Source organism: Miscanthus floridulus, chromosome 19 (genome assembly GCF_019320115.1).
Source record: "Miscanthus floridulus cultivar M001 chromosome 19, ASM1932011v1, whole genome shotgun sequence".
Classification (NCBI taxonomy): domain Eukaryota; kingdom Viridiplantae; phylum Streptophyta; class Magnoliopsida; order Poales; family Poaceae; genus Miscanthus; species Miscanthus floridulus.
In genome coordinates this window covers 102455369-102483173 of record NC_089598.1, presented here as the reverse complement: position 1 = coordinate 102483173, position 27805 = coordinate 102455369, and the positions used below count along the sequence as shown (strand labels likewise).

Genomic DNA, 27805 nt, shown 5'->3' with positions numbered 1-27805 from the left:
CCTCCTCCTTCTCTGCATGCGCCTGGTACTTTCTCTGCATGGCGCGCCCCTGGTCACCTCCTCCTTCTATTGCTGGCGTGCCACCTCCTCTTGCTGGCGCCGATTTTTTTTTTGTTGCTGGCGGCCAAATATGTTTATTCCATTCAATAAAAAAAGTTCATACAAATGTTTACACTCATACAATTGAAAAGAAGTGTCCATAAATCATCCATACAAACAATTCAACACATCAATAAAATCACCATTACAAGTTGACATCTACGATCTACTAAACACTCCATCGGCTATCCAATCACGAAATTCGTTCATGTTTACATCTTCGTCTCCATGGCGTACATTTGACACATTACCATTAGAAGAGGATCCTTCGGCGAATGGAACATAGTTCTCATCATGATCAACCAAATCAAAGTCCGCATCTCTCAAAAAACTATCTCTAATAAAATTATGCATTGCCATGCACGCAATAATTATATGGCTTTGCTTTTGCATTGGATAGCTAGGAAGGTCAAGCAAAATCCTCCACTTCATCTTTAGAACTCCAAACGACCGTTCAATGACATTACGAAGTGAAGAATGTGAGTAATTAAACAGTTCTTTTTTACCTCTTGGCATTACTCCTTGTCTAAACTTCGACAGATGGTACTTGATTCCTTTGTACGGTGCAAGATATCCCGGTTGGTTCGGGTAACCCGAGTCAACAAGGTAGTACTTGCCTGCACAATTATAAAAGCACGGGGCTTGTTCGGCTGGCTGTAAAGCCGCTGGTGCTGATTTGTATGGCTGATTTTTTAGAGAGAAAAATACCGTACCATAGCTTATAAGCCAGCGAATAAGCTGGCTGATAAGACTAGCCGAACACTCCCATGGATTATTTAAGTCATAGAACAAGTGTTGTAATAATGAGAACATGCATACATACAGTTGTCATTACCTTCGGGTGGATGCGGAAACTTGTCTCCAAACTTGTCAATTGCATCTCTGAACACCCTCATATCATGAACTGATCTAGGCCAACCAGCCACCACAAAAAGTAAACCTCATATCGAAATCACATATGGCCATGACATTCTGACTCGTATATCCATGTCTTCCCATATGTTGAACTACCTTGTTACTTGGCACTCTTACAGGAATATGAGTACCGTCTATAGCTCCAATGCAATTGTCAAAGAATGGTGTGAAGCGAGGGCTTTGCAACCTAGGATGCACATTCTTAAACTCGGGGTCCTTTGGCTTAATGATGTCGACTGCTAGCTTGTTCACACTCTCTAGAACTTTATCAAACTTTCTACATATTGTTTCTAGTGATCTTGTAAAACGATCTTTAACTTGTCTAAGAGATTGTCACACTAAATAAACTATTACACTAACAAATTATCACACTAAGTATTGCAATGTTAGAGACAACATATCACACTAGAGAAACTATTACACTAATAAATTATCACACTAACTAATTATCACAACTCACTATCTACATCCACAAGTACCTAGCATACATTTCACTTCCATATAGCAACTATACATTTCATACATAAGAAGAGAAGCATTGACCATGTATAGGCAATTACCTGAGACTGTGTGTTCAGATGGCACGTCGTCTTCTTCGTCACCGGCATCTACATCCACTGGATTGTGAAAGCCATGGTCTGCAGAGGAAGACGCACCACGTCCTCCTCCCAAATGTCCTACACCGTGACTGTCAATACTCCCTCGAAGCAAACCTTTGCCTCGTCCATGTCCAAAACCAACTTTGCCTCCAAGCAAACCTTTGCCTGTACCACGACCTCCGCCATCAGGTGCTCAGACTCTGCCTCCAGGGGCCCAAGGAGGTAGCGGATGCTCATCACCCTATAGAATGGCTTGGTACGACTCAATGTTGGGGAAGACGTCCGCCTGTGAATTGAGATCCAAATGCTCCATGTGGCAGCGGGGAGCGGACAAGGAGGGGGCCAGCTACGAAAAGAACGGCCCGAAGTCGTCTTCGTTCGCATCTTCCAGAGATGAGCGGATATTACCTGCACCGGAGGAAGAACCTTGGGATAGGAAGTCCCTGTAATTGTACTTGTCCATGGGCACGCGCGTGGCCGGGCTGGGGGAGGGCACGACTAGCGGTGGGGAATGGCACGGGGAAGGAACCAGCGCACAAAACTAGATGAGCAAAGGGAAGCACAACGAGAAGTAGAGGGAAGAAACTGTGGTGGCAAACGGGCAAAGTTACTGCCACCAGCAACAAAGTTTAAAAGTAACCCGTCAGGTAAAGGACAACAAACTTTTTGCATATGCAAACGACATGAACCCGGTAGGATCCTGAAAACAAAATCTATTTTGAAGTACGAAAGATATGTGATCGATGAGGTGAATACAAAAGCGTAGGATCAGGATCAAGATCATATACTGACCTGTGAGTTACAGGCTACATATAGGTCTATAGGATTACATTACAGCGCCTATTAACAACCAACCAGCTCATGAAACCATCTGAATTTCGCTGATACAAAGCAACTGAATACACATCACTGCTAGGCTAAAAAAGTCATAATTCGGGGGAGAAGAGAGCAAGAGGGCAAGGTAATGCGTCTCTAATGCGTCTCTATCCCCTGGCTGAGTTCAGCGACTTGCTTCCATGGATCTGGAGCGGCAGGCAGCAGAACCGCCAGCGCAATCATCGTGATCGCTACACGAATTCAACCGGCTGGCCCCCTCCAGTCCCCATCATCTATCGGGAACACAAGAGAATATGACACCCAAAAAAAAGGACAAAAAATCTCAGCGCGGTGGAACTGAAATATGGGGATGACGGAGCAGCAGGCGGCAACGAGACAGATGGATACGGAGCTAGGATCGGGCAGGCGACAAACCAAGAGATCGAGAGGCGAAGGATCCGGAGCCTCACCTCTGGTGTTGCTGGCGTGCTGCCTTCCTCCGCCTGGGCGCCGCTGGGCGATGTGAATCGCGCTGCCGATGCAGATGCGGAGTGAATCGCGCTGGGTGGTGGGGGAGGGCACGGGGCGACATTGATGTTGAGGCGGGGGAGTGTCCGTCCGCTGGTTCTTGGGCGCGGAAAACGGCGACGACGGCGGATCCGGCGGTAGACCGGAGGGGGAGGGCGCAGACGGCGCTGTGTGGCCTCGGACGCCGACGAGGAGGGCGGATCTAGCGGCGGCGGGGATGGGGGCGACGGGGGTGCGCAGGGTGGAACGGGTAGGCGTGGGGGGAGCGCAGGGTCGAAAGGGAGGCGCGGGGGGTAGGATGCATGCGGTCAGGAGGGGTAGTGGGGGTCCAGGATGGACTTTAAGAGCTTTTAGGAGGGGTAGAGTTCCTAAAGTTTTTGGACCCTCTAAATTTTTTAGGAGCTTTTAGGAGAAGGTGTTTGGTTCTTTATGTAGATTTTAGGTAGATTTTAGCTCCTAAATTATTTAGGAGGGAGGGCCTAGGAGTGTAACTATCAACGGAAAAGCTTGGCAAATACAATACAAATAAAAGCAGAAAAAACATGAATCTTCGAAAAAAATCATTTAAGCAACATGGCACCCATAATAAACACAATAAGCATTGGTGACATACTGACATCACACTTCACTGTAAAAATTCACACTTACCATTCTTCGTGTCGCCTGCAACAGTGGTTAGTTTTTGCATCTACCCCTAATAATGTTTGGGAAGAAAATAAGTATGACATGTTTCAAAAAAAAAAAGTACAAGTACGAGCGAATACTACGGGCAGCGTCAGCAGACAGACGCACGCACGAGCGAAAACTACGGGCAGCATGAGCAAGCAACCCGACCAGCTTGATCCTATCGCAGCCGTCGACGTACCCCACGGTCACGATCCAACGGTTCAGATCCCCCGGACCGGACGCTTCGGGTGCACGGGCGAGGCGGTTGATGGGCTTGTGCCCTTGTTGTCCGGTCCACTCGTTGCGCCCCACTTGCCTGTTGCGTCCCCGCCGAGACAGCGAGGCTTCCTCCCAATTCCAAGCCAAGCCCGAACCCACGACCTCCGTCCATTCCGCTCGCGGCTGCTTCCGCCCTTCGGCCTCCGCCCAAAACCCAATCCACACTCCAGAGCCGGGCCAGGCCAACCAAACCCTAGGCCACCTCGTCGCGGCTGCTTCGCGCGCGTGGCATCCATGGGCTGACCGCGTCGCGGTGGGGAGCCCGGATCCGGAGCTAGGGTTCCGCCGTCCTCGGCGGCACCGCCATGGAGTGGGACAGCGAGTCCGACGGCGCCGGCAGCGTCGGCGCCGGCGAGGAGGAGCAGGAGGAGAAGGGGGAGGAGCGGGGAGGCGAGGGTGGAGGTGGCGACGCTGGGGGAGCTGGTGGGATGTTCACGTTCGCGATTGAAGGCATGCTGCGCGCGTCCGGGCCGTGCGGGCTCGTCGTCACCGACGCGCTCGAGCCCGAGTGCCCCATCATCTACGTCAACCGCGGCTTCGAGGAAGCCACGGGCTACCGCGCAGAGGAGGTCCTCGGCAGGAACTGGTTGGTGCTACCTTATCCCATATGCTTTCATTTCAATTCGTCACGCAACTAGTTTCATTTTGGTTGCAAGGATTGCTCTGTGCCACTTAGAATCATACAGAACCTACTGTTAGTTCTTTTGTTAGCTATATATACGTTGTATAAGCATCTGCGGTCATGATTTTGTTTCTTAGAAACGAGCTTAGGCTGGTAGGTCCTCATTTTTGCTGTTAGACTAGTCTCCCCTTTCAACTGGTCACACACCAGTTTCATTTGGTTGGAAGGATTGATCTGTGCCACTTAGAATCGAGCAAAACTTACTGTTACTGTTAGGTCTTTACTTAGCTATACGTTGTAAGCATCGATTGTTGTCATGAATTTGAGTAAGAGAGCTTAGACTGGGAGGTGCTCATTTTAGCTGTTAGAATACGCTTCCTTTCTGTGAAATAGCAAGTGCCATCTTCTTTCTATTGTTAGGTGCAAGGGTTGGCCTCCTCTTGCTATTGTTAGATGCAAGGAAGCAAAACATAGTATTACTTTTTGTTTGTTTTGTCATGGTTTCTGTGTTGGTGATTGAGTATTAGAAATGCGGCTACAAACTTACAATAGTAGGTATGTAGCAGGACTGGTCGGTGCTACCTTATCTCATGTGCTTTCCTCGATTTGTTTCACAACAATTTGGTTTGGCTTCAAAGATGGTCTGTGGCACTTAGAGCAGAGCTTACTGTTATTTCTTTTGTTACCTACGTTACAAGCATCCTTTAGTATTAGAGGTGAGCTTAGAGTGAAGGTGCTCAGTTTAGGTGTTGGAATACTCTTCCTTTCAGCAAAATAGCAAGTGACATCCTGTTGCTACTTCTAGGTGCAAGGATTGCTGCCACATAGAATCGAGCTAATATGTAGTATTGCTTATCTGTTTGTTGTCATGGGTTTTTGTTTTCATAATTTTAAATATTATTAGATGTTATTCGGCTTTGCTATTAGAACACACACAGAGTGAACTGGAAATAGTGGCATCATTTTGGTACTTTGGGATTCCTCTCTACTGCTTGTGTTCATTAGCTACTAGAAAAGCCTTTCCTGCTAGCGCTGGTTGTCTATTAGAAGCGAGCTTAGACTGGAAGGTTCTTAATTTAGCTGTTATAATGCTCTTTCTTTCAGCAAAATAGTAAGTGTCTTTCATTTGCTATGATTGGGTGGAGTGATATTGTTAGGACTTGATGCCCTACCAGAGTTGCTGCGCAGGTTATAGGGGTGGAAGAGGGGAGGACGTGGTCTGTACTCTCGACGTCGGTGAGGGCCCGTGGCGGCGAGAGCGGCGGCTGCTGCTGCAGCCCTAGAGTTCACGCGGTGCTACAGTAACTAGGGTACTGTTCACGTGAGGGAGAGGGCAGGGACGGCTGCCTCCCAAGGGAAGCCAGCAACTTAATTGTTGTTTTCTGCTTAATTCCAATCATCCCAGATTACAAGTATTTATCCTTCCCTATAGATGCTATAATTAAGGAACTATATCTATCTCTAAGAAAATACCAAATAAGCGATAAATTGGGCCTCTAAGCCCCTTAACAGACCGCCCCCCTAGCCACTATTGGGCCTGCGCCTGGCATAGGGGATGCCGGTCATAACAGATATCCATTTCAGCAAAAACATAGTAGTGCTTCTTTTTTTTTTCTTTTTCGTCATGGGTTCCTGTTTTGGTGATTTTGAGTATTAGAAATGAGGTTAGAATGGTAGTTGTTTGGTTTTTCTGTTACATTAGCTGCTAGAAAAGCCTTTCCCGCTAGCGCTGTTTGTGTATTAGAAGTGAGTAGACTGGAGGGTTCTTTATTTAGCTGTTATTATGCTCCCCCTTTCAGTGAAATAGCAAGTGGCATCCATTTGCTATTATTAGGTGCAAGTGGCATCAATTTCAGCAAAAACGTAGTAGTACTTTTTCTTTGTTCTGTCATGACGTCATGGTTTCCTGTTTTGGCGATTTTGAGTATTAGAAATGCGGTTAGCATGATAGGTGCTTGATTTTTCTGTTATATTAGCTGCTAGAAAAGCCTTAACCGCTATCGCTGTGTGTACTAGGAGCGACCTTAGACTGGAGTGCTCTTCCTTTCAGTGAAATAGCAAGTGGCATCAATTTGCTATTATTAAGTGCAAATGGCATCCATTTCAGCGAAAGCGTACTATTACCTTTTTTCTGTTTCGTCATGGGTTACGGTTTTGGCAATTTGAGTATTGGAATTGCGGTTAGAATGACAGGTGTTTGGTTTTTCTGTAACAAGACCTGCAGTTTCAGTGAAATGGAAAGTAGTGACATCCTTTTGCTACTTTGGGCTTCCCCTCTACTGTTTTATTTATTTAGCTGGTATAAAAGCTGCACGAACAAACCACAGCTCTCTGGGTAGCTCAGCTGGTATGTACGATGCACGAGTGAATACTACAGGAAGCAAGCAACCAGGCCAACTTAATCGCATCTCAGCCAGTCCATGTACCCTCATGGTCATGGCCATCACCCAATGGTGTAGCGGACCGGATTCTTACGGTTGATGGCCACTGTACCCTTGTCCCATCCACTCGTCAGTGTCTGAAGCACTCCCTGAGATTCCAGCCAAGCGTGAACCCACCATCTCTGCATTGAAGGCATGCTGTGCGCATCTAGGCCGTGCGGGGTGGTCGTTGTTGATGCGCGAGCCCGACTGGCCCATCATCTACGTCAACCACGACTTCGAGGAGGCCACGGGTTACCACGCCGAGGAGGTGTTCGGCATGAACTGGTTGCTGCTATTTTATCCCATTTGGTTCAATTCGTTACACACTTTCATTTGGTTCCAATGGCTCATCTCTGCCACGTAGAGTCGATGGTTCTTTGTTAGCTAATAGGTTTTAAGCATCTGTTGTTGTGATTTTGAGTATTAGAAGCGAGCTTAGACTAGGAGGTGCTCAGTTTAGCTGTTGGAATACTCTTCCTTTCAGCAAAATGGAGTGGCATCCTTTTGTTTTTAGGTGCAAGGATTGCTGCTGCTTAGAATCAGGCATCTGATTGTGCAGACTGCAGGGTTTGCCTAATTGAAAATTTATTAGAATCACGTTCTGATTCTTTTTACTCTAGATTAGAATCAAGTCTATTTATTCTAGATTAGAATTACTTAATCATCTCTCTTCCAGTATGTGGGTTACCTTTGATACTTCTCAATTATTATGATTTCATTCTAGGATTGTTTGGCATGATAACATACTACTGATTACAAAGAAAATCGTATGCTTGGCTTTAACTGGCATGGTATTGATGTTTTGAGGTCATGTCCTTCAATATTGTTTGGAGAGAGAAATATCTTAGGTAAGTTAGCACTTCAGATGTGAATCAATAGATTGATTTCTAGGGAAAGAAAATGATGGACCTGATTAGTCGAGGGTTTATGTTTAGTCAGTCTTTTACCTGTCCAGTTTGCTGGAATAATTTAGTAATTGATGATTGAACAGTTAATACTTGATAATGGTTGATACTCAAGAGGTCTGATGTGATTTTCATCTGTACTCTGAAAACTATGGTAGCTGCTCTATGGTAGGTACATGTGATTTAGAGGGATTTCCAAGATAATTAGCCTAGACGAAAATAGCACCAACAAGCTGTAACTCGAAACAGGGAACATAGAGTAGTGTAAGGAAATGATTAACTGGGAATCTGTAATTCTGCTAAAAGTAGTAGATAAAAGTGAAGATTGGAAAATATCGTGAATGCACATTGGGTCCTAAACTTGATTTTGCTTCTTGATGATTGCACATCAATTCTTTTAAAACCTTGTATTTGAGTAAGACTTGCAGATACATGATTCATATCAGTAACTAGTAATCCAAGTGCACTTTGGTGTTCTTTATGTTGGATTATAGTTCAAAGATATCTGGCGGTTCATGGGGGTTTCGGATATGGTAGTAGGAACCAGGAGGGAGAGGAAGTCTTAGACTTCGCCATAGCTTTTGATCTGATGATAGCTAACACTTTCTTCCGTAAGAGAGTCCCATTTAGTGACATTTAGTAGCGGCCAGTACTCTAGTCAAATCGACTTTGTCCTTACAAGAAGGAGGGATAAACGAACATGCGTGGAGTGTAAGGTGATACCTGGAGAATGTGTGGTCGCTCAACACAAGCTGGTGGTGGTTGACTTCCGCTTTCTGGTGCAAGCTCGTGGGAACAAACAAGCTAGGGTTGCTAGAACGAAGTGGTGGAAATTAAAAGGGGAGGCATCAAAGGTCTTTAAGGAAAAGGTCATTGAAGAGGGCCTTTGGAATGATGAAGGCGATGCAAACAGCATGTGGGAGAAGATGGCAACATGCGTTCGGAAGGTTGCTTCAGAGGTGCTTGGAGTGACCAAAGGGAGCGGATGCGACTCGAAAGACACTTGGTGGTGGAATGAAGATGTGCAAAAGGCTATTAAGGAAAAGGAGTTCTATAAGCGCTTGTATCATGACAGGTGTGCAAACAACATAGAGAAGTACAAGGTGGCAAAGAAGACTGCAAAACGAGCGGTGAGTGAGGCAAAGGGGCGAGCCTATGAGGACCTTTATCGACGTTTGAGTACGAAGGAAGGAGATAAGGACATTTATAGGATAGCTAGGGCTTGCAATAGGGAGACAACGGATTTCAACCAAGTCAAGTGCATAAAGGATGAGAGGGAGCAGCTCTTGGTGAAGGAGGATGAGATCAGACATAGATGTCAAGAGTATTTTGATAAATTGTTCAATGGTGAGAACGAGAACACCACCGTTCAGCTGGACGACTCGTTTGATGACACTAACAGGCGCTTTGTGCGGAGGATTCAAGAATCGGAGGTCAGAGAAGCCTTGAAAAGGATGAAAGGGGGCAAAGTGATGGGTCCTGATGGTATCCCAATCAAGGTGTGCAGGTGTCTCGGGGATATAGCTATAGTATGGCTAACCAAGATGTTCAACAATATCTTTCGATCGAACAAGATGCCTGAGGAGTGGAGAAGAAGCATATTGGTACCAATCTACAAGAACACGGGAGATATCCAAAGTTGTACTAATTATCGGGGAATTAAGTTGATGAGCCACACTATGAAGTTATGGGAGAGAGTCATCGAGCAGCGCCTGCGAGGAACGACGCAGGTATCAACAAACCAATTTGGTTTCATGCCCGGAAGGTCAACCACAGAAGCAAACTTCTTAATAAGACAGGTTATGGAGCGGTTTAGAGAGCAGCAGAAGGACCTCCACTTGGTTTTCATTGACTTGGAGAAGGCTTATGACAAGATACCAAGAAATATTATGTGGTGGTCTTTGGACAAACATAAAGTCCCATCAAAGTACTTGACTCTCATCAAGGACATGTACAACAATGTTGTGACTGGTGTTCGAACAAACGATGGTAACACATATTACTTCCCGATTAAAATTGGACTTCATTAAGGGTTAGCCTTAAGCCCGTATCTCTTTGCTTTGGTAATGGATGAGGTTACCAGGAACATACAAGGGGATATCCCTTGGTGTATGTTGTTCGCTGATGATGTAGTGTTAGTGGATGAAAGCTAGGTGGGAGTAAATAGGAAATTAGAGTTATGGCGGCAGACCATTGAGTCTAAAGGTTTTAGATTGAGTAGAACTAAAACCGAATACATGAGATCCGACTTTGGCGGAGTTGTACAGGAGGAGGGAGATGTAAGTTTGGAAGGTCAAGTAGTGCCTAAGAAGGATACCTTTCGGTATCCGAGATCGATGCTATAGAGGGATGGAGATATTGGTGCGGACGTTAGCCATAGAATCAAAGCAGGGTGGATCAAGTGGCGACAAGCTTCTGGCATTCTCTGTGACAAGAGGGTACCACAAAAGCTAAAAGGCAAGTTCTATAGAACGGCTATTAGACCGGCTATGTTGTATGGAGTAGAATGTTGGCCTACAAAGATTAGACATGTTCAACAACTGAGTGTTGCCGAAATGCGTATGTTGCGATGGATTTGCGGTCACACAAGAATGGACCGAGTTTGGAACGATGATATACGTGATCGCCTAGAGGTAGCACCAATTGAAGAAAAGCTTATCCAACATCGGTTGAGGTGGTTTGGCCATGTCCAAAGGAGACCTCCAGAGGCACCAGTGCATTATGGAGTCCTAAGCCAAGCTAATAATATGAGAGGTAGAGGAAAACTGAAATTGACATGGGGGAGGCAATAAAAAGAGATTTGAAAGCTTGGGATATACCTAGAGATCTATGTTTGAATAGGAGTACTTGAAAAACAGCTATTGAAGTGCCTGAACCGTGACTTGGGGCTCTTGGTGGGTTTAAACTCTAGCATACCCTAACTTGCTTGGGACAGAAAGGCTATGTTGTTGTTGTTGTATAGTTCAAAGATATCTAAGATATTTAAAATTCCATTCGTATCCAAATAGATATAATACTTATCCATCTGATATAATGCAGTTGTATTGACAAATAGGAATTTAGAGTGAGCCGAACATGCCACTTTATGTCTAGTAGCTAGTTTTTAGTGTTCGAAGATATTTGGACTGACATATTTGTCGGGACCTGGGCAATTTTCAAGTTCCAGGATTTATATGTTACACCCTATGCAAGTAGATGTTTAGCGTCCTGTGGTGTAGCTTAGTTGGTTACCTTGTTTTGGCTCCGTATCAACATTCTTACCCTGTGTATTTAAGTATGTTCTTTCGCATTTGTTGTGTTTGGCTGCCAAACACCATTGTTCATGTTAAAACATGCAAGGATTTAGGTATTGTCATGGGCTAAGACAACCTTAGTTCTATTGGCAGTGCTTATGATGTATGGTACTCGGATTTTTGTGGTTGGCAGCTCCTGTCTGCATGCATCTCTCATCTTTGATTGTTTCATTATTTTCCTAAATTATGCCACAATAATACAATATAACCTATGCAATTTATTTATTGCTTTATTTACTGTGATATTTCTTCTCTCTTTCAGCCGATTCCTGCAGTGCAGAGGACCATTTGCTCGAAGGAGGCACCCCCTAGTTGATGCTGCAGTGGTGTCAGAGATTCGAAGATGCATAGACAACGGCATTGAATTCCGTGGCGATTTACTGAATTTCAGAAAAGATGGAACTCCATTGATGAACAGGTTGCATCTGACCCCTATATATGGAGATGATGAAACCATAACCCATTATATGGGCATTCAGTTCTTCACTGATGCTAATGTTGATTTGGGACCACTGCCCTGTTCAATGACAAAGGAACCAGTGAGGTCAACACGGTTTGCTCCAGATAACTCATTTCGACCCATTTCTACGGGGCCAGAGCACAGCAATTTTTGCCGGGAATATTCTAGCCTCTTCCAATTAACAGATGAAGTGCTTTGCCAAAGTATACTGTCAAGGTTGTCACCAAGAGATATAGCGTCTGTGAGCTCTGTGTGCAGGCGCTTGTATCATTTGACAAGAAATGAAGATCTCTGGAGAATGGTTTGCCAGAATGCTTGGGGTAGTGAGACTACTCGAGCTCTTGAGACAGTGACTGCCGCAAGATGGCTGGGCTGGGGTCGGCTGGCAAGAGAACTGACAACCCTGGAAGCTGTTGCCTGGAGGAAATTGACAGTTGGGGGTGCAGTGGAGCCATCTCGATGCAATTTCAGTGCCTGTGCTGTGGGGAACCGTGTTGTTCTCTTTGGCGGGGAAGGTGTTAACATGCAACCGATGAATGACACATTTGTATTGGATCTGAATGCTAGCAATCCAGAGTGGAGGCATATCAATGTGAGCGCAGCTCCTCCAGGTCGCTGGGGCCATACTCTGTCATGCTTAAATGGCTCTTGGTTGGTTGTTTTTGGTGGATGTGGAAGGCAGGGTCTGCTTAACGATGTATTCATGTTGGATTTGGATGCTAAACAACCAACCTGGCGTGAAATACCTGGAGTTGCACCCCCAGTTCCGCGTTCATGGCACAGCTCCTGCACTTTGGATGGAACGAAGTTGGTAGTTTCTGGTGGCTGTGCTGATTCAGGTGTACTCCTCAGTGACACATATCTTCTTGATGTAACCATGGATAGACCAGTTTGGAGAGAAGTTCCTGCATCCTGGAAACCGCCATCTAGGCTGGGGCACTCAATGTCTGTGTATGGTGGCAGGAAGATCCTGATGTTTGGTGGTCTTGCTAAGAGCGGCCCTCTGCGGCTCCGGTCTAGTGATGTGTACACAATGGACTTAAGTGAAGAAGAGCCTTGCTGGCGATGCCTCACTGGTAGTGGAATGCCTGGGGCTGGTAATCCAGCTGGTGCAGGTCCACCTCCTCGCCTGGATCATGTTGCTGTGAGCCTGCCAGGTGGAAGAATTTTGATATTTGGTGGCTCAGTGGCAGGTCTTCACTCGGCATCACAGCTTTATCTGTTGGATCCAACTGAAGAAAAGCCGACCTGGAGAATACTGAATGTTCCTGGGCGCCCTCCCCGGTTCGCCTGGGGCCACAGCACCTGTGTTGTTGGAGGAACAAAAGCGATAGTGCTTGGTGGACAAACTGGAGAAGAGTGGATGCTTACAGAAATACATGAGCTTTCTTTGGCAAGCAACTCAGTTTGAGTTCCTGAGGGGTTTCTAGTAAAGTTCCTTGCAAATTAATGCGGCTTCTCATGCAACCCGAAGCTTGATTGTCTTCACCAGCAGAACTAGAAGAATGAACCATGAGCATACTGAATCTTCTGGCAGCTACTTGGCTTTACTTGGAAGATGAAATGGTTTCCACTGGTTTGCTCGCTTAATGTAGACAAAGGGTAGTGATATGTTCATTTTTATTGCCGTTTGTTTGGCCTTTTTTACCAGATAATCACAACTCATAAGCTACTATTGTGGAATGAGCACCAAATTTTATATGTATTCTCAGATGTTTTTGACATGCAAATTTGCAATATGTTAGGAAAACAAAGGACTACCCTGTATATAGTTTAATCTTTTGATGTACGGTACATGGAAAACTTGAGGCTGCTGCCCAGCTAGAAGGCGTGATGCATGGTGATCACCGATCAACCATGTTTTTGTATAGAACATGTAATATGTAGAAATTTCAGTCTGGTGAGCTTAGCTCAGTATCGGTTTACTTGTCTTCTATTTCACATGTTGTATTATCATGGACATGATTAAGGACAGTGGTTATGTATATGAAACAATGCCAAACTTCAAGTGTAATTAATTGTTTTCAGGAGAAACTTGATAGGATCATACTCGATGGTAACGTATCGAGAGGAGGTTCCTGTTCCTCGACAGCCTGCAGGTTACCAGGTAAAATTTGTAAGTCAAATGATAGCATAAGGGGCGTTTACTTTGCATGTTAGCGTTTTACCTTCCTCACATCCAAAGTTTGAAACCTTGGATTAAATCTAATGGGTGCTAGCCTGACTGTCACCCAAATTTGTAACCGTGTCTGCAACACCCTAAGAAAGAATTCATGTGCTTTTTAGGTGTTTTAATCGTGTGTGCAACACCCTATTGGCCTGTCGGCTCACGGTAGACCGACAGGTCCCTAACAGTCTTTTTTATGGGACGAAGGATGTAACACAGACATGAATCCGTTTAACTATCCGATTTTATGTTTGCATTAAAGTCATAGAATACCAGATCGATTATATACATGGTGAAACTATTTAAAAGTTATGTTTATGACAAATAGTTAATGACTAATCATATAAATTTTAATATTTAATATTTAAATACAGATATTAAGTTAATTTAATAATGCCTTAATTCAATTTGAGTATTGCTATAAATTATACTTCGATGCACCACTCAATTTATTGTGCTTGAAAAATATCTTTACGCACTTTACTTCATTAATTTCTTTATTTTATATATGATTGAAATAATTATTTAGTTATAGATCTTCATTTTTATATTTAATAATTAAAATTGTTTCGTTGAGATTTGGCTTATGATGATTTGTCGTGAGTGGAAAACACTGTACCTTCGCTGAAAAATACTACTGGAGCAGCTCAAGCCAACAGGGCTAGTTGATGAATCCTAAATACCATGTGTGTTATATACTCTTGATTACTTTAATCCTAAAGATATTGTTCTTCCAGAACTGTTAATAAAAAGAAAGATCCTTCCTCAGTTTGAATAAGCATGCAATTCTAGCTCTCTATCTTTGTCCCACAAATAATACAACTTCAGTCTTAATGTAGCATGCATAGTAGGCCCCGTTATTATTAATAATTAATAAATATATCTACAACACCATATCATGATTCATTATCATCCCCACAACTTCCATCTTATCCTCTCTCTCTTCCCCGATTGACCATCGCCCCACGCGACATGACTGTGTTGCCGTACTATGAAGAAGATGGCCTTTGGGACAGTGGACCAAGCTTTGACAGAAGATACGTCGTGACTCGTGACGACGAACTCCACAGCGTCGGAGAAGTACGAGCACAGCCGATGGCCCTGTCGGCTCACGGGAGGCCAACAGGACCCTACCGACCTATCGCCTCACGGTAGGCCGACAGGTCCCCATCGGCCCTAAACAAACCGGCAGGCCGGTCGGCACCGTCAGTTGCCGATAGCTGCCATGCTACTCTAGTATCTAGTACGGAGTATGCCTATGCTGTGCTACATGACGTAGGGTGGCTCATGTGGCCGTGTAAGAGCAACCACAATGTGCTTCAAAACCAGTCCATATGGACTAAATTATTCCTTATGGACCAGCTGAAACATTGTGAAAGAAGCAGTAGAGGAGTCCATAGCAGAAGTCACCCATAGGACTATGGACCGCCCATAAGGAATAAAAAAAATATTTCTCTCCGTCTCTCTCTGTACCCGCCCTCGAGGTTGCCTCCCCAGCCATTTGCGCCGCGCGCGAGGCCGCCTGCCCGACCATCTGCGCCGCCCCGAGGCCACCACAGTCATCCGCGACGCTCTCGCCGCCGTTGCCGCAGCCATGCATCCATGCCGCCCGTGAGGACACCGTCACAGGCATCCGTGCGGCCCACCACCATCGTCACGCTGAACATGAGGAGGAGAAGCGGCCACCAAGCGGTGGCGCCTCCACTCCGGCGAGGGAGAAGCGGGTGAGGGAGGGGCTAGACCTCGGCCGCCCGTAGCCTCGCCGGTGGAGGAACAGAGGACGGACGGACCAGATCTCGGTCACCCTGGCCAGATCTTGGAGGAGAAAGAGGAGGTGGGCGCCGGCTTTTCTGCGGCGGAGGAGGTGGGCGCCGGTCTCTGCAGGAGAAGAGGAGGACGGCGCTAGTGGAAAGAATGAGCGGCGCCAGAGCGGAGTCGCGGAGAAGATGCGCATGCGCATGCGCCGCGAGAGGAGCAGGCTGCGGAGAAGATGCCGCTCATCAGCTGGGACCGTGTTTATTTTTATTTTTATGTGGCCCCACCTTATGGGCTGGACATTGTGGAAGATGAGATAGCAAAAGACTACTGATGCTGAGGCCCACTCATATGGACTGGTATGCTATATACATTGAGCTTGCTCTAATGTAGTACTCCCTCCCTCCCTCCATCCAAAAATATTTAAAATGATTGCCTCGTCGCCACAGGAGTAGGGCGTTAATCCATACGTTTCGCCTTCTGCTTCGTTTGCTCTTCTTGCCACTGGAGTTCAGGACTTCATGCCCAAATGGCCCGAAAAGAATGCAACTTTATATACATCCTCGTTTAATATGATCAAAGTTTGATCAAACAGAAAATACTCCTATATTCATGATAAATCTAACGATACTTATTTAATATTATAACTATTTTATACTCTTTATCATATATATATATATATATAATTGGTCAAACTTTTTTTAAGGAAATAATTGGTCAAACTTGAGATATTTAAAATGATATTGTGATAGAATTGTATTCTTTTCGGATGAAGTAAGTAATATATATGGGACGCACATAAATAACAGAGGATATTGGGTCGAAAGTATCGTTAATTGCTAGTTAGAAGCACATTGCTACTGAGAAGCACACAAATTATGAAATCAAACTTGTTATATGTCTATAAGAATTCATTTGGGACTCCAATTTCTGCATTAGTGCTATTTAAATTCCTGGACTCAGTAATCATTCTGCTTGGGCAAATGTAACCATGCCAAATGCCAAGGGTGGTATGGGAATCAAGAACATTTATCTCTAGAATGATGCTTTACTCACTAAGAATCTTATAAATTTTATAATAAGGTGGATGTACCTTGAGTGCGTACTACTCTATTCTTCAAAGGTGCCCCATTTAATGCGTACTATTTTATAATTAGCTTCTCCTATAATTCATCCTTTTCAGGTTGTTTTTTTTTCAGCCGGAACAGTGTTTTTCTCTCGCAACAAATCACCCGAAACATTATTTTCGGCTTGTTTTTTCAGCGAAGCGAACCGGGCCAGTATCGATTATTTGCCTCTCATGAGATCTGCTACAATCAGTGACCCCTGAAAATAAAACACCGAAACAATTGTGCTCCAAATGCTGATCTACACAGGCCTTAATTAAAAAAGAGTTGTGCATTTGGACAGCAAGAACTTGTATTCCGCAACTGTTCACCGTTCCTATCCGAAGCTCAAAGCCAACAGTGAGAGGAGTCCTGTCTCCTGTGTCGATTGAAGGAAGCTGGATCCCTTTTTTGTGAAACATTCAGCTCCGCCCCCTTTTTTTGTGAACATCCAGCTCCGCCCCCTTTTTTCGTGAAACATCCAGCCCCGCCCCCTAGGCCGCCGCCTCCTGCCCCCACCGTACCCGCAGGCCGCAGCACGGTATGCAGCCACCGTCCCCGCGCGCCCCAGCGCCGCGCTAGCTCCTGCCTCCGCCCAGGCGGAGAACGAAGCGGCGGCCGTGGCCACCGCGGTCCGCAGCTTCCCTTCCGGGCCGGCGGCCGCCTTGTCTCCCAAACCATGGATGATGGTGTGGTGCTGGACGTGTCGCCTAACATGGATGGTGCGGCGCCGGCGGACGGCAACAACGGCGTTCCAGTACAGGAGCACCACGGAGGCCCCTTCTACCCTCCCGTCGTCAGCTCCACGCCCGCGGCCTTCTGCAATGCTCTCCACGGCGGCGAAGATAGTGTCGCCACGGCCGGCGCCAATGGTGGCGGGGGCTTCCAGTTCCACTTGCACCCCAGGCTCGAATCCGACGGCTCCCTTTGCGTGACGGAGGAGGCCCTCCGGTGCAGCGAGCAAGATCACCACGGTACGCGCTCCATCGTCCAGGACTAGTTGGATCGTAGGTGGCCTGTCGGCTTGCGGTAGGCCGACAGGACCCTATCATGCAAACTGGCAGAGCGGAACACGAGGCAAGCTGCAGCTGTCTTGTCTTCTGATCCCGCGCTATGCTGTGCTACAGTACGCGGTGGGGTGGCTCACGTGGACGCGACGCGAGCCGCCCTGACCGTTCCCATCGGACCCTAGCATCCTGTCGGCTTACGGTAGGCCGACAGCTCCCTACTGCCACCCATTTGCATGGGGAACCGAATCAGTCAACCAACCACCCCGTCCCATAAAATCCCATAAAAGACGCGTCTTCTCACTCTCAAAAAGTAAAGTATTTTTAACCAAAATACATTTTTTATATATAATTAGTATTATTAGATAGATCTTTAAATACATTTTTTATAATAAATTTATTTAGAGATATAAATATTGCTAATATTTTTCAATTTTTTTAAAAAAAAATTGATCAGCCTTTTTTATGGGATGGAGGAAGTAACACAGACATGAATCCGTTTAACTAGACAGACTTGTATGAAAAACAGGGTCGAATCCTCTTATTCTCTCGGTCCGCAACAGAATATAAATTTAGTACGGTCCTTCTTCGGTTCCAAAATAAGTGTTTATCTCGCACTTCGAGGAGTTAAATATTTTTTCGTTTGACAAAAATACAAATATTTATAATGCCAAATAGGCATATTAGATCAATCATCATGTCATGCATTCTCATAGTTAAACGCATTTAGAGATACAGATATTAATGAAGGAGGGAGTCCTGCTTCATTCATCACGGAAGTTGTGTTTGCGTGTCCTCACTTAATGTAATACAGGAGTAAACTCTATCCCCTTCAAACTATAAGGTATTTATAGGATCTTGACTTTGTGTCAAGCTTCTTTTACGCTTGAGCATAAAATTACTCCCTCCGTCTTGAAAGAGACGCAATTTTAGATGATTTTTTTGTTTCGATATCCAAAGTTTGACCAAATATAGTGCTTTTGACACCAAATAAGCATATTATGGAAATATACCTCGTGACAAATCTAATGATATTTATTTTATATCATAACTATTTATATTTTCATATACATAATTGAATAAGTTTACTGTACTGTACTAAAATACGAGACTGTGGTAGAATTGTTTTTTTTTTGGACAGGAGGAGGGCTACTCCATGTCACTAGCAAATGCCAAATAAAATGAATAATGCAAAGAACGAGGACCAGGAAGAGGTTTGCCTGCTGCATGCTGGCGTGCTCAATCCAGGGCTAGGCGCCTAGGCCGGATGCTCTTTTTTGCCTATGGATTTGGCCCGTTGGACGAGTCGGGCATGGCGGTGCGGGCAAACGGGCAACGGCCCAGGCGTGCAGCTGAGCAGGGCGGAGGCAGCATGCATGCCAGTACCGAAGAGCGGGAACCTGGGGTTGCGATCTGGCAAAGTGAGCACTGAGCAGGGTGAGTGAGACACGGACAACTGCCTCTACACTACACGCCTGCCACTCCTAATTCCTAGACTTGAGTGGCTAGTGAAGACCGCTGCACTGCACGCCAATAAAGATGGAGTTTCAACACAAAAAGATGGGTAGACATCTATACTATAGTATAAAGAGCGTGCAACCTCAGATCTCCGATCTCTCTCACAAATACTGTTACCGGCATAGTCACTGCTGGATAAACAGTAACGGGTTTTATAAACAGTGCAGGATCCGCAGATAAACAGTAACGGTTTTTAATAAACACTAACGGGTTTGCGAACACTGCTTTACCGGATTTTATGAACAGTGACGGGTTACTATGAACAGTGTTTAACCCATCACCGAACAACAACCTATTTTCTTTTTTTTTTACGCCTCAATACAAATCTTTTTTCTCCACTATTGCCCGCGCATAGCGCGGGGTTCCCTGCTAGTTTACTCTGTGCACCAGCTATGCTGTGCGACAGTACGTGGTAGGGTGGCTCACATGGACGCGACGCGAGCCGCTTGACCGTCCTCGGCTGGTCACCGCGCCAGACTACAAGCGGGTGGCAGTCACTGGAGGAAGTAACATGGTGGGGTGGCGCAGGCTCGCAGCTGTGCCTCGGGCATGTTTGGTTTCAGCGGCTACTTTTTAAGCCCCGTTCGGATCAGCCGCTGCAGCTGCGTTAAGGGCCTGTTTGGTTCCCTGCATCCACCTGAACCAGGCTGGCGGGATGCAGGGACCGGCCGTTGGGTTGCCTGCTCACCTAGTTGAACCAGGCTCTGTGCGTGCACGAGGCACCCCGTGGCCAGGCTATGCAGGAACGAGCAAATCGGCCGTTCCTGTCGCCTGGCTCGCGGGATGCAGCTGCTTTCACACCTAATGACACTATTAATGTATGATTAGTGAATATCAAGTGATATTAATGTATTTTAAAGATGTTTAAGACATAGTTAGATAAAATAAGTAATTTAGGAGTGTATTTGCATAAAATAAAAAATCATATTCATAACCTTGTAATATTTGTATCTCATGCAATATATCTTCATACAAGCAACCAAACAGCATCTCTTCTCAGCCAGGCTAAGTCGACGCAGTCAACCAAACATGACAAGGTCGCATGCACTCAGCCTATCCCATGTGAGCCAGGCTCTCAGATACGAGCCAGGCTCTACTAGTATGCGAACCAAACAGGCCCTAACAGATAGGTCGGACTTCCCCGCGCCGGTGGAGGTGGAGGTGGAGGCGAGGGTCGGGACCAGGCGGCCCTTGTCCGCCGAGACCAGCGCCGGTCAGCTTGCTGCCTGCACGTGATTTGGTTGCAGCCCGGGTGACATACCTGCCCCACGCTTCACCGGCCTGACTCGGGCGCATGGATCTGCCGTGAACATCAATCAAGAAGAATTTAAACAGTTTGGTTTATGTGCTCCCCATCTTGCGTAGACCTACATGTTCACGGCCACTGGAAGCACAGTGACATTACCCTCCTGGACTCAAGACCCTCCTCGCTGGCCTATCGGCTCACGGTAGGCCGACAGGGCCCTATCATGCAAACTGGCCTCGCTGCGTCAGACCGTGGAGTGGGACACGAGGCAAGTTGCAGCTGTCTTGTCTTCTGATCCCGCGCTATGATGTGCTACAGTACGTGGTGGCCTATCAGCCCACGGACGCGACGTGAGCCGCCTCGACAGTCCCTACCGGCCGGTCGGCTCACGGTAGGCCGACAGGACCCCAGGCCTATCGGACCACGGTAGGCCGACAGATCCCTATCAGCGGGACTGGCAGGCTTGTCTGGCCGGTTGCCGACAGCTACCATGCTACTCTAGTACGTACAGAGTATGCCTATGCTGTGTACGTCACGTAGGGTGGCTCATGTGGCCGTGAGCTCACTTCGGGCGCGTGTGGACGCGAGCCGCCTTGACCGTGACCGTGATCGCCTCGTCGGCACAGGAGTAGAGCGTTAATCCATACCTTTCGCCTTCTACATCGTTTGCTCTTCTTGCCACTGGAGTTCAGGACTTCATGCCCAAATGGCCCAAAAAGAATGCAACTTTATATACATCCTCGTTAAAAATGACCAAAGTTTGATCAAACAGAAATACTCCTATATTCATGATAAATCTAATGATAGTTATTAAATATTATAACTATTTTATTCTCTTTATCATATATATATATATATATATATATAATTGGTCGAACTTTTTTTTGAAGGAAATAATTGGTCAAAGTTGAGATATTGAAAATGATATTGTGCTAGCATTGTATTCTTTTCTGATGAAGTGAGTAATAAGCCTGATCGCTGGGGCTGGCTGGGCTGGCCAACCCCCTCACATGAGTACTGTTCATCTTAACCAGCCAACAGTATTTCTCTCTCACATAAACGAACCAGCAACGATACGAACCAGCCAACCGAACAGGCTGAATATATATGGGACACACATAAATAACAAAGCATATTGGGTCAATAGTATCGTTAATTGCTAGTTAGAAGCACACAAATTATGAAATCAAACTTGTTATATGAATATAAGAATTCCTTTAGGACTCCAATTTCTGCATTAGTGCTATTTAATTTTCTGGACTTAGTAATCATTCTGCTTGGGCAAATGTAACCATGCCAAATGCCAAGGGTGATTTGGGAATCAAGAACATTTATCCGTAGAATGATGCTTTGCTCACTAAGAATCTTATAAATTTTATAATAAGATGGATGTACCTTGAGTATGTACTATTCTTCAAAGGTGCCCCATTTAATGCCATCTAAAGGTTCTATATGGTGGAAAGGATGTTTTCAATCTGATTATACCATATGCTACTTGTGTTGTGGATTCAGGAGCTTTAGTTAGTATCTGGGAGTACTGTTTCCTGGATCAACATCTTCAAACTAAGTTCCCCACTGTGTAACAATTTGTTAGGAACTCTTCCATTTCTGTCCAGAGGGGTATCCAAACAACAAACCCGCTAGACCTCTTCTTATCAATGTCTCGAGTTGCCTACAATGAATACTTGCAATTCAGCCAGATCATTTCAGATTTACTACATTGGTAATGCTACTGACAAATGGACCTATATCTGTGGTACTCATTTTTCCTCAGCAAAGTACTATGCCAGACATTGCAAACCTCTTTCTCCCCCAGCACACCAGTTAGATGGCTATGGAAATCCAAGTGTGTTCCTAAGATAAACGCCATGTTCGCTTGACTTATAATCCGTACTTTTTCAGCGAACGAACAATATTTTTCTCTCATAACAAATCAGCCAACAGTACTTTCAGCCATGGCTTATCAGCCAAGCGAACAGGGCAAAAATTCTTTGCTTGGCTGCTACTCAATGATCATCTAAATACCAGGAATATGCTGAAGAGGCACAATAAGCACCTGGATGAGGGATACAACTACGTTCTTTGTCAGGAAGGAGGAGAGGAAACAACACAGCACCTTTTCTTTGACTGCACATACAGTGTTACTCGATGGTTTAGCCTTGGCCTTCTTTGGTCACCTCAAGGTAGTGTCTATCAGCTGTTGGATCAACATATGTTGACCCTGCAGTTACCTTTCTTAATTGAGACCTTTGTGATTGCAGCCTGGTGCATCTAGAATGAAAGTAATGTGTTGATTTTCGATGGAAAGTTACCTTCGGTTGTTGCTTGGAAGCAAAGTTTTACAAATGAAGTTAAGCTCCATTTGTATAGGATCAAAATGTAGCTTTGCACCCTTCCATCATGAATTTGTTAAACCACTTGTAATGTCGTTTTCCTTTCTTCCGCTAGTTTTTAGCTTGGTAAGTAGCTCTCAGTTAGCTTTTGGCTAACCGTTTCTATTCTTGTTGCCTCAGTTCTTTTAATGCAAGTGCGGGGGAGCTTTGCTCCACAGTTCTAGTTCAAAAAAGTGCTCACATTTTCAGAAGACTATTAGACTTAGCATTTGCGAGGCCATTAATAATATTTCAGACAAAAACACTAGCTGGTATTAAATGATTCAGATTATTTGGCAATCTAGCTAGGGGTTCCATGAGAAGACAATAAGCACGAAAAGCTTTAACTTATCAAAAACTACGTAGTGAATCATAGACACAGAGGCGGAACCAGCAACTTTGATTAGGGGGACCAGACAAACATAATGACACATCGTATGTGTGATAAATATGTACATATGTGTACATTTCAACATATTTTTCTATGCTTCTACATATGTAGTTAGTGTTCATAACAAAGAATCACAACATTATGATAAAATACGAGTTAAAATGAGCTAAATATGCTTTGTATTGTCTTATTAATAAGCGTATTAAAAAAATTCACTGTTTTTTTTGGGGGGGGGGGGGGGGGGGGGTGTGGGGGGGCGCACGGCCCCCACTTTGGCCCTCCTGGTTCCGCCTAAGACGCTTATCATTCCATAGCAAATATTTAGAAATTGGTTCTGCTCAAATACTCTGTAACAAAAAGAAAGGCTGATAAACGGCACAAGAACAATAAGACGCTTATCATTCCATAGCAAATATTTAGAAATTGGTTCTGCTCAAATACTCTGTAACAAAAAGAAAGGCTGATAAACTGCGCAAGAACAAACCAAAAAGCTACGACAAGCTGATAGCTAGCAGTAGCCAGCATCGCCCATTGTCAGCTCGAAATAGTTTTGACTCATGAAAAGTTGATTCACAGTAAACACCATGTATTCTACATACTGATTTAATACATCCTCCCGTATCTACAACTTACATAGATGCAAATGGTGCATTCATATTGTCTGAAGAAAGCTAGCAACGATTACAGAAAAGCACCAGCAGAAAACTAAATTACCAATGGGAACAATAAGATTTTATTATTAGGACTGAGCAGTGGAGCAACCATAGTCTGAATTACTCTCACCCAGACCGCCAGACAGCTAAATCCAACAAATGAAATAACTGGCATATTTTTTGATTTAGGACTTGATTATCATGGCTTGAGTTTGAGTAGGCCGGTTAGGGCATGGCCTGACTTGTGTCGTATATTATTGTTTCAAACCAGGTCCCTGCCCGCTCAATACAACCATCCCTGGACCGAGCACCAGAGGCCTGAGCGATGCAAACTGGCCTCGCTGCGTCAGACCGTGGAGTGGGACACGAGGCAAGCTGCAGCTGTCTTGTCTTCTGATCCCGAGCTATGCTGTGCTACAGTACTTGGTAGGGTGGCTCATGTGGACGGACGCGAGCCGCCTTGATCGTCCTCGGCTGGTCACCGCGCCAGACTGCAAGTGGGTGGCAGTCACTGGAGGAAGCAGCATGGTGGGGTGGCGCAGGCTCGCAACTGCGTCTCGGGCACGTTTGGTTTCAGCGGCTACTTTTTAAGCCCCGTTTGGATCAGCCGCTGCAGCTGCGTTAACGGAGAGGTCGGACTTCCCCGCGCCGGTGGAGGTGGAGGTGGAGGCGAGGGTCGGGACGAGGCGGCCCTTGTCCGACGAGACCAGCGCTGGTGAGCTTGCTGGAGAAGAGCCTGCACGTGATTTGGTTGCAGCCCTGGTGACATGCCTGCCCCAGGCTTCACCGGCCTGACTCGAGCGCATGGATCTGCCATGAACATCAATCAAGAAGAATTTAAACAGTTTGGTTTATGTGCTCCCCATCTTGCGTAGACCTACATGTTCACGACCACTGGAAGCACAGTGACATCACCCTCCAGGACTCCAAGACCCTCCTCTTCTGTCCAGGCCCGGCTCTAGGGGGAGGGCAGCCGGGGGGGGGGGGGCAAGAGCATATAGGTAATTAGTAGATATAATTTCTTATTTGGCCTTAGCTTTCAAAGGCCGAACAAACATCAGCCCATGTCGTACCATACCTACCTATTTCTATTCTGCCGCGCAGGCCGCGGATCGAGCGAGGAGCCGGCGTTCGTTTTCCGCCGGCACCGGCGCTTCCTGTTCTTGCTCATCGACGTGGACGCGCTATTCTTGCGTGGAGACGTCGACTCACCCGACGTGGTCGCCGACGCACCGCACACCGGCACACCGCCATGGTGCCGCGACGGCGCGAGCTGCAACTGCATGCAAGGACGGCGAACGGCAGATGCGATCACAGTAAGCAACCCCAACATGCCAATACCCATGACCGATTAGTATTTTTCAATTTCCAATTTTTTACTTGGACCTCTGGAAGCTAGCGTCAATGACATTACCGTATTGAAGCCTATTTTTTCTTATTTTTTTAATTGTTTTATGTATGTGCTTTACTTGTACAGAGGTAGGGTTATAAAGTTCTAATTCAATGTATTTATTTAGATACTTATTAGATGCTGCCTAAGAAGCATTTGTCGGGCGCTCAGAAAAGTAAAATATTGGGAAGAATGTTTTAGACAACATTGATTTTTATATTGTTCTTAAAGATTTTGCATTAATAAATGCCTAAAGACAGGTTTTTACAAGGCACTGAAGTATTATATTTTTATTTGAGGTAATCATAACAATTATTGTTCTTTTAATTTTCTTGTTGTACGATCGTTATCTTTTATACAAACTAAGTATATGCTGTAAATTAACTTTTATTATTTGGTCTTTACATAGTTCAAAGGGTCCTTATCGTCTTGCTTGCCCAAGAACCCTTAAAATTGTAGAGCCGGCCCTGATTACATGCATAGATTCTATGGCTCACACCCCGAAATCAATTTAGAATTATTCTGATCGCATGCTACCTGTATGAGTTAATTATGCAGCGTCCGTGCTGCCACCTCATCGTCCTCTGCAGCTGCCCCGCCAACGAAAATAAATGTGAAGATAACTTACCTACTGGGGCATGTTTAGTTTCCTTCAAATTCTAGAATTTGGTACTATGCAAAAAGAAGATTCTCCGTTACATCAAACTTGCGGTACATGCATGGAGTACTAAATGCTGACGAAATTAAAAACTAATTGCACAGTTTGGTTGTACTTTGCGAGATGAACGTTTTGAGCCTAATTAGTCAACGATTGGACAATTATTACCAAATAAAAACAAAACGCTACAGTAGCTACATTGTATCGACGAAATTTGGCGGCGCCGATTCAGTGGGCATCTAAACATGGCCTGGAGTTCAAGACCTCACTAGATGTATCAAAAATACTCAGATTTATAGATAGTCAAATATCTTCCTCATATTTTTATAATGTAAATCATTTATGTACAATTATTACAGCACTTGAAAATGCTGAGTATCAGTCTAAAATATTTTCTTACCCTATGGCTCTGTGCTTTAGTTCATCCTCTACCTTTTTTAATATGTGAGAATCATTTGAATGGCTTAGGCCCATCAACAAACTGTTTAAATTTCTTTGATATCTGATAAAGGATTGCAGTAGTGTAGTTATTTCTTTACTCTATGGTGTTCTGGCCAACAATGCAGAGTCTTAACTCATGCTGTGTTATGTATAATAATATCTTATTGTCCTACCCTGAAGATTGTTTCAAAGAAGCCACCTTGTCTTGCTTCATCAATTATTTGTTTCAGATAAATCAATTTGGTAGACATGATTGCATCAGCTTTGGAAGATTTACACTTGTGGCTGGTTTATTTTTACTGTACATGTTTACCAAATCCATTGATCTGATGAACTGAATAACTGATCTCCTGTACCATTGCTACATGTACCTTTGTTTGAAATTGAAAATCACTGTATTATATTTTGGTTAGGCACGTGCATTGCGTGTCGCATCGTGCATGTCTACCAGTAAATAAATAAAACAGGCAACCCTCCGGGAGGTATAGGGCGTGCATCATTGAGAAGAACCACAAGAAGAAAGGTTGCCGAGGTACACGCCGCTACCTCCATGGCAGCCTATGCCATTTTTCCAATCTTCTCTGTCACCTAGTAGTGTAAACTCCATATGCTTGAACCTAATGAACTGTCACTTGTGTGTCTCTCTGAACCTTGCTCCTGGGGACTGGTTAACTTCTGAAACGTACTACCGCCTCTGTCCCTGCGGTTAAGGTTCATCTCGGTAAGTACTTGCATTTCGTATTTAATTACTGGTCATCACTAGGATCAGCAATCCTATCTTAAAACGCAAGGTTTCTGTGTCTCTATGAACAAGACGTTTCAGATTTTGTCTTCTTCTGTTTTGGTTGGTGTAACACCCCGGCTAAGATCCACTCTACCGAGAAATGGACCACACCTGCTAATTAACTCACTTGCGCTTTCGTCCTCGCTTCGCGCAAAAGATTCAAACCGGAGTTCATTAGAGGGCTGAGGTTTTTAAGTTGATTCGGCTCAGATTCAACTTCCGAGGTGGTACTACTTCCGGTGCTACAGTGTTCCGCGACGCTACGACACCCTCCACGCTAGGCTAACGCCCGAGCTACAGCGTTGGTCATTCGGCCCAGCCCACTGGCCCAAGGCCCATTAGCGGGGTCTCACATACACTCACCCTTAAGGACTCGATGTCCTCGTCGAGGGACCAACCTACGCTAACTTGTCTACGATTTGACCCACATCCATATTCCCAGCTCCCCGGCCCAAGTGCACGCGACCTGTCCGGGCTCCCGAGCCATATGTCCATGAAACCACTCGACTCTCTTGGTCCACGTCTATATTCCCAGCTCCTCGACCTAAGTGCCATGCTCTCACAGGAGCCATGCACAGCCTGTCCGAGCTCCCGAGCCATATATTCGTGGAACCGCGGAGTTGGCTCTGATTACCATTTGTAACGCCCCAGCCCGAGAAAACGGCTAAGATCCACTCTACCGAGAAATGGACCACACCTGCTAATTAACTCA

General features: G+C 45.3%; 1 protein-coding gene across 1 annotated transcript; it reads left to right on the top strand.

Annotated features, from left to right (window-relative positions):
* The first annotated feature begins 3981 nt into the window (after nucleotides 1-3981).
* On the top strand, nucleotides 3982-13639 carry LOC136525252 (adagio-like protein 1). The gene is made up of 2 exons (XM_066518256.1): nucleotides 3982-4488; nucleotides 11408-13639. Exons 1-2 carry the CDS (start codon nucleotides 4208-4210, stop codon nucleotides 13014-13016), a joined length of 1890 nt encoding a protein of 629 aa, XP_066374353.1. The 5' UTR covers nucleotides 3982-4207; the 3' UTR covers nucleotides 13017-13639.
* Nucleotides 13640-27805: the final 14166 nt, after the last annotated feature.